Source organism: Aplidium turbinatum, chromosome 9 (assembly GCF_918807975.1).
Source record: "Aplidium turbinatum chromosome 9, kaAplTurb1.1, whole genome shotgun sequence".
In the NCBI taxonomy this organism is placed as follows: Eukaryota; Metazoa; Chordata; class Ascidiacea; order Aplousobranchia; family Polyclinidae; genus Aplidium; species Aplidium turbinatum.
In genome coordinates, this window is record NC_137480.1 from 26,054,501 (window position 1) to 26,067,067 (window position 12,567).

Consider the following 12,567-nt stretch of genomic DNA (forward strand, 5'->3'; position numbering starts at 1 on the left):
CTAAAATTTAGGACTCCCTTTTTTGTTTTTAGTAATATGGGGAGGAATGAATAGTTCCAAAATAGGCAAAGGGAGGAACGCAACAAAAAAGGTTGGGAACCACTGCAGTTTAAACTATTAAGAAAATGGGCTTTTCGCTCAAGCGGCCAGTTATCCAACTTCTGTTTATAACCGTGAGAGCTAAATAGAAAATGACTTATAACTGTTTTGAAACTCTTGATATATCTCGATAAAGCATTGTACCAATATGGGGTCTGTTGTTATGTCAGTAGGTATTAGCTGGTATGCTTTACTGAAACATGCATGGAAAAGTTGGTTGGTTGGTTTTGAATCTTTATTCTCGGACCGACAAAGTCTTTGATAGGTTATTCCTGGTAGCTTCGCATACTTGTAGAATAGATGTAGAGGCTCTTGACGAAGGGCCGGTTACCGAGATTAGTAGAGTGAAGTTTTCCGATTGTTAAAGAGAAGTGTTGTTGCCGGAGAATTATTCCATCCACTGAGTGCCGCTGAATGGAGAACAGTTCTTGAAATGCGCTGCTCAAGCGCACACCCCGAGAGCTGAACCAGCGTTGCGTGATCTTGAGTCTTTTTTTGATTCATGCGGTTAACCACTGAGTTAACGGGTCGAAACACGAAGAAGATATGGAGATTAGTAAATGTCGCACTTCAAGCGACATTATGACATTGTAAATCAATAAAATCAATGCAATAAAATCTATAACACGTGATGTGGTCTAGTAATCCTTAACAACCACCAAAGCTATTAAAATGCATAGGTTGTTAAATTGAGTTTGAATAACTCACGTTCTAGTTAGATTAGCCTTAGATTAGCCACTCACGTTCTAGTGTTACTTTGAAACCGTATAAATCGCCGCAGGGTGGAGCTGTCCGCGCCGAACACACGAACATTGTAACGCAACAATGCAGACGATCTTCCACGAATTCGAACAGGGAACCATTCAACCGTAACGGTTTGTGACGTAAATGATGCCAATCGTAAACCACTAGGTGGTACCAGTGTATTGGAAATTGGTGGCTCTAATAAACGAAACAAAAATAAGTGATAACTATAGCGGCAGTGAACATCATAACAATCTTACCAACGTTTCCGAAAGAGTTGTGCACGGCGCATCATCGGCCAACACTCAATTGATCTTTTTGCTATCTGACAAACGCCGTGTGGTAGCTTGGTTTTGTTTGCTCATAGTTCAACAAAGCAGCATCTCCACCGACATTGTAATACCAGATGCTACTCATTCACCAGGTAAATCATTCCATATTTGGCATAAGCAATCTTTGTCTGAGCCCACGAGCAGAACAGACAGAAGTCGTCGGATCTTCTGTTGAGGTCAAGCCACCAAGACTAGCATTATGACACATCGTAACTGCCCAAGTTCAAGTCTGCAATAAGACACTTCATAGGACAGTGTCGGATACACTAGGGAAACATGAGACCATGTATGGCACATTAATAAATACTGTAAGGAATTTTTACCTGTTACAACTGGAGGAGGGGTGCCACTACGTGTTGTTATTACCCTGTTATATACTGCTGTCGATGCTGCTGATGACGTTGCTATGATTTCATAATCCGTACCGGGTGATAATGACGTGAACGTCACGCTTGAATGAAGACGATTGATGGAGAATTGTTGATGAGGCTGTAACACACAAAGACGAGGTGCTCAGTTTTCAGTTTGTTTGTATTTCTGACCATCACCATAACACTCATACATGTAAAACATAGCGGAAGTGTAGAAAAAGGTAGAAGCGAGAAAACGCGAATTTAGACAAAATATAACGAGCTTGATACCGAAACAAGATAATCAGTTTAAAATTTAACACTTTGCATATAAAAATAGGATGCGCTATTCAAATAGCTTGTTCTTTCAACTGGTTCCAGCTCACATTTTAATTCAAGTTTTATTAAAGTGTATGACTTCTAACAAATTCTTATAATAACAAAATTATGAACAGGTTGCCACAGTTGGAGCATCAGCATATGTAGAGGGGGAACCACCGCAATATTTTTCCTTGCCAAACTTTACTTTTCGCAATGAAAGGAAAACGACTATTTGTAAAGGTGGATAAAACTGTTTGATCATAATTGACTCGGCACTGATGAAGCCGAAAATGTCTAAATAAAACAAATCGATGTCTAATACACATAACCACATTTTGACAAAAGAAACTACACACACTCACCCTGACTACCCCTCTGCGAATGATAGTGAACAACAGAGTTCGAACCCCAGCTGGAAACCGTTCCCAAGACAACGTGACGCGATTGTAGCCCACTGACGTCACATCTACGTCAAAAGTTTCGTCTGCGGGGTCACCTGAAGACAGTCAATGATAGTTAATGATGGTTAGTGATAATGATGCGGCCAACATTCCAAACTTCCCAGCAAAATTGAAAACATTAAAGCAAAGCCTATTAATGTTTCCCACAAAAGATATCTCGACAACCATTGTTTCTATCGGATACATCGGCAACTTTCGTTGATGAATGTTGTTGAGTTATCTACTTGGCATCGGTGTGTCGTGGGTTCGACACCTCTCACCCAGCACAACTGTCACATCTTTATCGTAAAGAATTGAAAAAATGCAAATGAACTTTGAAGCTTACAGTACAACCCTACAAACCCACTCTGAAATAAATAGCTTATCATATAAACCAGTTACCATATTGACGAATAATCAACCAGTGATAGGCTAAACGTTAACTCGGTGTGTAACAGCCACCAAATTTGGGCATAGACAGGTCTTACAAGTGTTCAAAGCAGACTTGTACTCACTCGTTCGTATCCTTGTTCTACCAACAACTCTTGGTATCACTTCGTCATCAGAGTCCACCGGACGTATTGTGACGTCATAAAACAACGATGCTTCCAGGTTAGACATGATGATTGACCTGCCGGGCTGGATGCCGTCATAAATGATTCTCGATCCCGAATCCGCGGACACACGTTCGACCACCACTTGGTATCTGAGAATGTGAGAGATGAATGCACCTCACCAAAGGTTAGGTTGGAACGCCTGCGTAATGTGAAGTCTACAAATTTCCTAAAACCTTTATAATACGCCACGAAACAGAAAGAGCATTAACTCTCGGTGTAGAAATGTTTAAAATTTTAGAAAGTAATTAAATCTCATCAAAAGCGCAAACTTTGTTTTTTATTCCACCTGGCGCCTAACTTTAGCTTTGATCCAGCTCTATGGACACAATTCGATATTAATTATATTCATCATCATCATCCTATCAGCCAGTCATGCCTCTGCTGGCAGATGGCTTCCACATATGTTTCCACATCATTCTGTCTCTTGCTGTCCTCATCCAGGTGACTTGAATCTTTTCTATTAATTATATTATTCAATAATTATCGAAAGTAGGATACGAACTCACCTGTGTGTGTTTTGGTAACCTCCCCAAGTAGCGACGAATCTCGACGTTGTGATGGTGGTGTTGTCCACCAGAATCGTCAGTCTTTGCTCCCTGGGGAACGTGGGCCCCACCTGGATAACAACGGGGATTCTCCCGGAGATGAGAAGATCGTTGATTTGTTGATGGACAAAAGGAAACAAGAGTTCGTTCACTTCCTCCCGCGATATGTCGCGCGACAAAGTTGTTAGCGATGACGTCACTAACACCGTCAGTGCTTGCGTCAGTCGTGTGACAATGCTGTCAGCAGTTGCTTCTGTGGCGTCATTGGAACGAATCAAGCCCTTGAGCTCCCCAGCCAGAGAGTAGAGAGTTTCAAAGGCGGTTGTTGGACCATAGTCCGCGCTGAGAAAAGCAGAATCCTTCACAAGAATCTCTGCAAGGTTTGGAAGGAGATTAGTTTTCGTCTATCACGTACTCAGACGCAAAGCTTCAAAAACGGCAGTGATTATGTTTTTGCCTCACTAAGCTTACAGCCTTTGACCTATAAATTACAATAGGTTGCAGCATGGCCACCTAAAAATACGGCCTGATTTGTCACATTTTGCAGAAATTTCCAGGTTTTTCTAACTTTGGGCAAACGTTTAAATAAATTTTTCTAAAAATTAGATTTTTACGCTTTCTTTATTCTTTTCCCCAGATGACACAATAGGTTTTAACATCCTCACATGTTCAAAAACAAAGAAAATTTGATTTCGAAGATTTTAGTCAGACTGTTAATTTTCAATAACAGTCTGATTTTGCGTTTTTTAATTTACTTTTTCTCATTTGCTATTGCTTCCCCAAGGCAACAAAAAAGTTTTATGTCATTAGGAAACCGCAAAAAGTAAAAACATTACAAAAAATGTCAGTCAAGCATTAGCAGTAGCTGTAATCAAAATCTGCAAAATGTGACAAATCAGGCGCATCTCCAGGTGGCCATGGTTGCAGCTAATGAAAAAGTAATATTGTTTAATAGATGCAGCTCTTATCTAGAAAATGAGAACAGTAGAGATTCTAAGCGTCTACGTACGTGGAGGGGGTGTGCTTCTTCTGTCGAGAATGTTCTCTACTGCAATCTTCATCTGTTGGATCTTCTCTTGAATGGATTGTTCAAACGCTAGTTCATCGTTGCGTTCTTCTGGAGTCCTTTCGCGCGTTCCAATTCTCTCCAGAGCTGACCTGAACAAGACGCGCGCGGTTGCACAAACACGAACGACAACAATTACTAAGCTGGTTGTACGACTCTTTCAGCACTACCTAGTTTGTGCGATGATCATACAAACATCGTTATATGTTTTGAAGCCTTAAAAGGCACCACCGCAGTGCTATAATGTTTTGTCGAAAAACTATGACGTTTAACAAAAAATTGCTGGTTGTCAGCATGGGCTCTATCCAAGGGAGGGTGAGGGGGGTGATCACCCCCCCACTTATTGAAGTGGTTCAAATGACTAAGACACGCAAGGAAATTCTCTAACCTTGGTATTTCAAGCAATTGCGTCACCAAGGAATCTATGGTGGATTCTAAAATATCTTCATTTACGTTGGAGGATGGGAGAACCACTTGGCCAAATCCACTTCTTCGTCGACCTGCAAGTACAAGCAGGTTGATGGTAGGTACATATCAAAGCACAGATAATTTAATGAAATGATTTCTTTTGTTCGAAAAAATTTGTAATTTTACATGAGTCAGCTGAAAAATCCACTTCGACCCTTAAACTTCTTCCAATACAAATCTATTTGATTTTATTCTTCTGTATCTAGTGACACCAAAGCTACAAGTCACAGACATATACAACCAAGCAACCACACGGCATTTAACATAATGGATTAAAATTAAACATAAACTATAAGCTACAAACGTTTTCGGCCATACACACGTTAGCCCTTATCAAGTAACAAAAAATAACTGCTTATCATATCTACAATGAAAATGAATGACTGATCTAAACACTGAATTGAAAAACGAAATGCAAAATGAAACGGCAGAACAGAAGAAAGGCACATCACGTGGCGTTTAAATTACACCAGGCAAAGACGCAACATATGACGTATCAAGAAAAGACGTTGAGTAGATAAGAAGCACCTGAGGCAAACAACTGTGTATTGAGGCGAGGATTGTATGATTTTATTAGCAAAGTTGCGTCTTTGCCTGGTGTAATTTAAACGCCACGTGATGTGCCTTTCTTCTGTTCTGCCGTTTCATTTTGCATTTCGTTTTTCAATTCAGTGTTTAGATCAGTCATTCATTTTCATTGTAGATATGATAAGCAGTTATTTTTTGTTACTTGATAAGGGCTAACGTGTGTATGGCCGAAAACGTTTGTAGCTTATAGTGTATGTTTAATTTTAATCCATTATGTTAAATGCCGTGTGGTTGCTTAGTTGTATATGTCTGTGGCTGAAGAAAGTAACCTCTTTACCAAAATTGTATTATAAAGCTACAAGTATGCAATACAATTGTGGAGATGAAAACTTGAAATATGATCAAAGAATAGATTGTTTTTGCTTGATTGGTTCAATCTTCAACTCAATATGGAAGTATATGTTTCTCAACAGCAGATTGTAGCAAGAATTGACAGCGATAGACGCCCTATTTCGCCCATAAAGCTGGGCTCCGCAGTATCGCACTTCTAATTCTGAAAGCTACACCGTTATGGTTAGCGAATCGCAATTTCTCGCTGTAGCCTACTAATGAGTAGGCTACTAGTGTAGCCTACTAGTGAGTGGGCTACTCAGCCTTGTGCTGATAGCCAGGAAGAACCCTCCCTTCTTCACAATACAGAAAGTTTTCCAGATTAATTTTCAAACAAATTTTCCGATTACACAGAAACTTTGGTTGATAACTTTAATCTAGTCAAACGTTGTCTTGACGACAATGCAGCTGCATACCGTACCTGTTGCGGTTACGATCCACTCCCCTCTAGCCGTTGGTCCGTCATGGCTGACTGCCAGCACTGTGACGTTGTATGTAGTGTCGGCCTTCAGACCTCCAACACGATGCTGTGCAAGACAATGATGTGTTTCGTTCAATTACAAGTTTCAGGATTGTTTGTTGTGAAAGCAAATGCTGTCAGTTTGAAAAAGCTTGTGCTGTAGCTCACTGCTCACCAGTATTATTACTTTGACAGTTAACTGAATTCAAATTTTAGTTTGTTTGACTATTTTCATGCCATGTCTTGAAGTAGGATAAATCTCAAGACTGCTTTATTTTAAAAGCTTTGAACAACTTAACACTGCAACGATACTGACTTCAATGCAGCAAGGTTTAACGGGGTGTATAGAATAAAGGCAGGTTGCTCACAAGAACGCAAAGCGTGAAACACAATGGTGAAGAATTATTAACAATGACAATAATACTGTAGGAAATTATAAATTAAACAAGTTAAAATCACAGAACGTGCTCTAGAAACAACGCGAAAATAAAGAAAAACAACATGACAATAAACAACAAAATAAGCACGTTTTGCCTTGCAAGTTACTATTACAATGTTTTCTCAATGTTATGAATAGTAACAGACTTTTGCTCTTGCTGTCATTTTATAAAAATCCTTGACATTATTTTGCTACCGATATTGTCCGTATCCCTCTGATCTCCTGCACCACTCTCGGACCCTGTGCGACCAGGATTGTGTAGCTGACCGCGAATGGGGTGGGGTACCACCTCAACCTGAACCCATCTGCCGTTGTCAGATCGGCGCTGATCCCAACTACGGGTTCAGCTTCAGGATAAGCTGGATATGTGAAAGACAACGTGGTTAATTATTTGACAACTATATAAGATTTGTAAGGCGTAAAAGAGGATTGATTTACTGGCTGGGTATTTCATTCATCATCCTTTCAGCTTAAGACAAAACTCTTTAACAGTTTTTTGCGTATTTGCTTCACTCACACAAAAGTAATTAAAATTGAAAATACTAGGCCTACAACCCACAATTATTTTTGAAATGTTGCTTTTAGTCAAAAAATTCCAATTGGATGGAATGCAGCTCTTGTGTATATCTAAGGGCAAATTTATAAGCAAAAAAATACGATGCTTGACAATATTGTAAAGATTCTAACTCCAAATCTTGATTAGATGCATTTTGCTTTAAAATAATTTAGTAACAAACGAGAAGTAAAAGTTAAATAGTTATGCTTATGATGGAATTAGTTACGTCTCACACCATGGTTGAAAGGCTTCAAAGCAACCAACTTACGAATATCAAGTTTAATTGGCGTGACATATTCCGACTCGAAGAACATCCCCACAGAAGCAGCGGATACGTTGTACGTCTCCCGAAACACCAATCCAGTGATGTGGAACGGTGATGTCACGTTGCTAGAATTGTGAGGAAACAAGATTGGTTATGTAGTCACTGCAAGGATGCGCACGCGGTGATGCTTTCATTCATGGCAGCCTTGGCCGAGTGGTTAGCGCGTTGGGCTCGCAGTCGAGAGCCTGCATGTTCGACTCCAGCCACCCGCACTTGCTGTTGTTTCTCTGGGCAAGAAACTTTACGATAATTGCCTCTACCTAGTGATCGATTTCGAGTAATGGGTAGTACCAAATTCACGTCATAAGTAGAGTAGACAACCGGAAACAGACATTGCCGTCGGCTGCAGCGTGGGTCAGGTGTATGCCGGAAGGCGTACACCGATGCATAGCGCTCAAGTCCGCTTTCCCGCAATGCAGGATAAAGATAAACAAACAAACAAACAAACACTCAAATATTCTTGAAACCCAAATATTATTTTGAGAACTTAGGTCAGTAGTGGGCAAGTTACGTTTCTTGAAGACCCCAATTTTCAAAAAACAGAACTTTACAAGCTCTACACAATAACTTTACAAGCTCAATATAGAAGTATCTATATGTTTGTATTTCTATATTATGTTTTTTATTATATTTTGAACCTATATGCGTGTATAGTAGCCTCCATCAATCAACAAACGTTTAAAAATTTAGATTAATTTTATACAATTATTGTGCCTATTTGTCCATAAGTAGGTTATGACTAAAATAATGATTCTCTTTGAATGTAGGCTCTGGTCAAATAGCCTTTCTGCTCAGTCTCCAACACCCAATCATAAAGTTTGAACAAACACAATATACTTACTCATAGACCTTTGTGACACCAGTCCTGGTGTTTTGGGAACTAACTCTGTAGCCAACAGCAAATCGTGCCGGTTGCCATACTACAGTCACCTGCTCCGACGTGACGTTGGTCACTTGGAAGTCCACGGGTTGGCCGGGGATCAAACGAACTGGAAAGGTAGGATAGGGTTAAGTCTTGGATGAGAATAAGTGTTCATTGTTTATATGTTATAGATGTAAAAAGTAATAACAAAATATATTACTTCACTTTAACCGGCCCTGCGTCAAGAGCCTCTACAAATATACGAAACTACCAGGAATAACCAATCAAGGCTTTGTCAGTTCAAGGATAAAGATTCAAAAACCCCAAAAAAATTATATTGATACAAAGTATCCTAATCAATAATTAACCAATAACAGTTTTCTAAAAACATGTTTATGAAAGAAAATTACCGGCACAGCTGAGATGAGACGTTATCACATTGCCCTTGATTTTACATTGCTTCTTAAAAAAGATTTAGTGGAAACGTGCCCTAACGTTTGAACATAGGTATAGATCAAGAAAGGAGTTAAGATGAGCAAACTTTCTTGGTAGGGAGGGGTCGATAGATTTAGTGTTCACTAGGGGGAATATTAATTCTCATGTTATCGACAATTTTGACTGCCACTGAATACCAATGGATTGAATTCTATTCTTTTTAATGAAAACTAACAGGCTGTAGTTAAAAACGTACAAAGTAGAAAAATAAACTTCTTTTTGTCGACCAATACCCGTAGAGCGACATGAATATTGTAGGCATGTTATTTATGGCAAAAGGAAATTTATGATCTTTCACTGGTTCGGTGAACTCGGTAGCATATCAGAACATACTGACGCCAATACGCCATGTCTCGCAAATTAAGCAAAAAGGATATTTCAAATTTTCCAAAGTGATAAAATACATTCCAAATCATAGAACACACTTGTAATCTTTGTAATCAAAAAGTGGAAATTAGTATGGGAACAATTTTTTTTTTAAAGTCTATAGACCAGGGGTTCTTAACCGGGGGTAAATTTACCCCCTGGGGGTAAATTTCACCGACCGAGGGGGTAAATTTACTGAATCATAAATTAAAGTAAATTTCATATTTTCAGTTATTAAAAAACTGGTAGTATTGCACTCGATTTTGATTCAAATTTACGCTTAGGCTTAATGTAAGTTTTCGTCGTTTTCTTTTATCTCCACGCAAGTAGACAACCAGTTTCATTTCAGCAGCGCATGTGTGCTACAATTTTGGAAAAAATGGATAAATTGATTTCTTTCAACAAAATAATATATCCTGGAATTATACGGGTTTACTTTGCACAGACGGTGTCCCTTCTATGCTCGGTGCTAAGTCTGGCTTTACAACTCCGGTGAGAAAACGCGCACCGAACATCATTTCTACTCACTGTGCCCTTCATCGACATGCACTGGCAAGTAAAAACCTTCCAGAATATTTGAAAGCAGTATTGAAGCATGTGGTTGAATGTGTGAATTTTATCAGGGCACGTGCTCTTAATCATCGTCTTTTCAAAGTGGTTTGTGGTCAGATGGGATCAAAACACTCTGTTCTCCTTTATCACACCGAAGTTCGGTGGCTCTCTATAGGGGTCTTGCTTTGTCTCGAGTTTTCGAACTACATGGTGAAATCGAGATTTTTCTTCGAGAACGCAAATCCCCGTTGAGCTTTTTGCGACAACAAATTTATTGGTGCATTGGCTTACTTGACAGACATTTTTTCAAGTTTGAACCAGCTCAATGTGCAAATGCAAAGAAAAGTGTTAGCATTAGACAATATTAGATCTGAGTAGAAGAGTTCAAAAAGGAATTTACGCAAATTTTGCAACATTTGATGATTGGAAAGTCAGTAGAAGTCGCAACGAGATTTCTGACCTCAAAGTCGAAATATGCCAGCACCTTGCCGCCTTAAAAAAGAACTTTGACGGTTACTTCGAAGGTGAAAGTTTTAACAGTACCGGTACTGCTCTTTGGATAACTCATCCTTTCGAAGCAAAGTTAGAAAGTATTGCTGACGATGATCTTTGCAAAGATGAATTGATTGATCTTCAATGTTCAACAACGCTTTGTTCCAAATTCTTATCGTGCAATGGTGACTTTTCCAAGTTTTGATGTGGATTAGTCGAAGAGTTTCCTACGCAGACTAAGCGTGTATTTGAAGTTATTATACTTTTTTCAACTATTTATCTGTGTGAAGCAGTGTGCTCTTCACTGTTGACTATTAAAACAAAACATCGATCTCGCTTAGTTCCCAAAGACGACATGCGAGTAGCTCCTTCAACGACTGTTCCAAGAATCTCCAAAATTGTTCGTGGAAAGCAAGCACAAAAGTCATTTGAGTAGACATTATTTTTCACAGAATCCCGTCAAGAACAATCGTGTCTTCGGCAAATAAACAGCTTGTTTCTGATATTTGCCAAGGTAAATCCAAACAAAAAAGGATGTTTTGCATTTCTTCGCATGGTTGACTGGACTCGATGACATCACAAGGGGCCATCAAAACGGTGGGGGTAAATTTTACTTTTTTCATTTGGCAAGGGGTAAACGAGACAAAAAAGGTTAAGAACCCCTGCTATAGACCGATCAGTAAAAAATACGGAGCCGAAAATGCTGAAGTTAAACTTATTTTCATCAGTTCTTTGTAATATTAACCTATACTTCTATCATCTTCGGTATTATACAAAATATTATCGTCTTACAGTAAGTCAAATGAAGTGTCTGTAATATTAAGCCACGCTCTTGGTAACAGCCAAACACCACCATAACCAGCCAGAAATTTTATTTGATTGAGACATCACAATCTTCGTGATTAATTACGCACAGATACGTCATCGGGAGCTGCTGTGACGACTTTTGAAGAAACAATCATAATTTTGAGCTTATAGCCACCTGTGATGTTACAAAATCTATATGACATCACAAACGGGCTTATCTCAGTTTGTTAGTAAATAATACTTGCGCATTTGGTATTCAGTTTAGTTTGTTTGTATTTCTGACCATCACAACGAAAAACATTATATGCCAAATATACCAGAGGTTTAAAAAAAGATAGAAGTGACAAAACTGTTTTATATCTTTGTCAATAAACAATTGACCAAGGTATAAGTAAAATAGAACTTAAGCCAACAAAGTACTGCAAAACATAAGCAAAGGTAGCCAAGATCAGGTCAGGTGTGTACAGAACAAAAGTCAACAAGAATATGCTCGAAACAAAAGTTGCTGAGCAACCAGTCTTGTGATTAATTGTCCGCATTTCAATCACTGTAAAGTCACCACTAAGCAATTTTATTTTAGAAATAAATTTTTTTCCAGAGCAAAATTTGTCGTTTTAACATTGATTCACTTGTAGATAAGCTGAATCAATATAAAAACGTATGGTTTTGTTAGTTGAGTTATCAGAACGGCAAGATGCTACTTGACGTCACAAAGCAGCGGTTGAGGGGTTAATCAATACCTTCAGATGGTTTTTCTTTCCTGACAAGTTCTGCAAATTGTGATGGTGAAAAATTTGTGCAACAAACCAAATGAGACTCAGAATACATTTGGACAACTCATAGGTTAAGTACATCGCTGCTAGGAAAAAGAATCACTTTGAAAATTGTTTCTCTTTTTTCAAAGATTGTACTTTTTTAATGACTTGAGGCTCCCTTCAGCCACATTTTCTCCGCTGTCACAAGTAATTTAGTTATTTTTTGGACAAAATATTACAAATCCTTCTTTTTTTCGTAGGCTCGTCGTCGTGTAAGCCTCTGGGGCCGAGGGTCTATCCTTTTTCCACCCCAGATTCACGATATTCCCGGACTACGCTGGAAGGCTACTAGACGTAGGGTGTGCCTCACAAAAACAAGCATTACTGTAACTCAGGGATCAATGCAACTTGTTCCATTCACCATTGCATCACAACAATGCAAGATTTCGTGTGTCAAAAATGTTGTAACAAGCCGTGTGTTTATTTATTCGTGAAAAGGCTTCTTTTTTAAGAAGAACCATAGTTTTTCCTTTATTGATTTATATCTGCCATGCAGTA

The 12,567-nt window shown here is 38.9% G+C and overlaps 1 protein-coding gene across 1 annotated transcript in view; it reads right to left on the reverse strand.

The window, feature by feature from the left end:
- LOC145776885 (titin-like) overlaps positions 1 to 12,567 on the reverse strand; it is a 98,394-nt gene that overhangs the window by 1,773 nt on the left and 84,054 nt on the right. The window contains exons 117-127 of the mRNA XM_082588102.1: positions 8,522 to 8,669; positions 7,624 to 7,745; positions 6,995 to 7,158; positions 6,322 to 6,427; positions 4,903 to 5,014; positions 4,458 to 4,606; positions 3,410 to 3,821; positions 2,802 to 2,992; positions 2,209 to 2,342; positions 1,499 to 1,664; positions 843 to 1,041 (exon numbers count right to left, since the gene is read on the reverse strand). Of these exons, the coding sequence (XP_082444228.1) occupies positions 843 to 1,041; positions 1,499 to 1,664; positions 2,209 to 2,342; positions 2,802 to 2,992; positions 3,410 to 3,821; positions 4,458 to 4,606; positions 4,903 to 5,014; positions 6,322 to 6,427; positions 6,995 to 7,158; positions 7,624 to 7,745; positions 8,522 to 8,669 (1,903 nt within the window). The remainder of the gene's footprint in view (positions 1 to 842; positions 1,042 to 1,498; positions 1,665 to 2,208; positions 2,343 to 2,801; positions 2,993 to 3,409; positions 3,822 to 4,457; positions 4,607 to 4,902; positions 5,015 to 6,321; positions 6,428 to 6,994; positions 7,159 to 7,623; positions 7,746 to 8,521; positions 8,670 to 12,567) is intronic.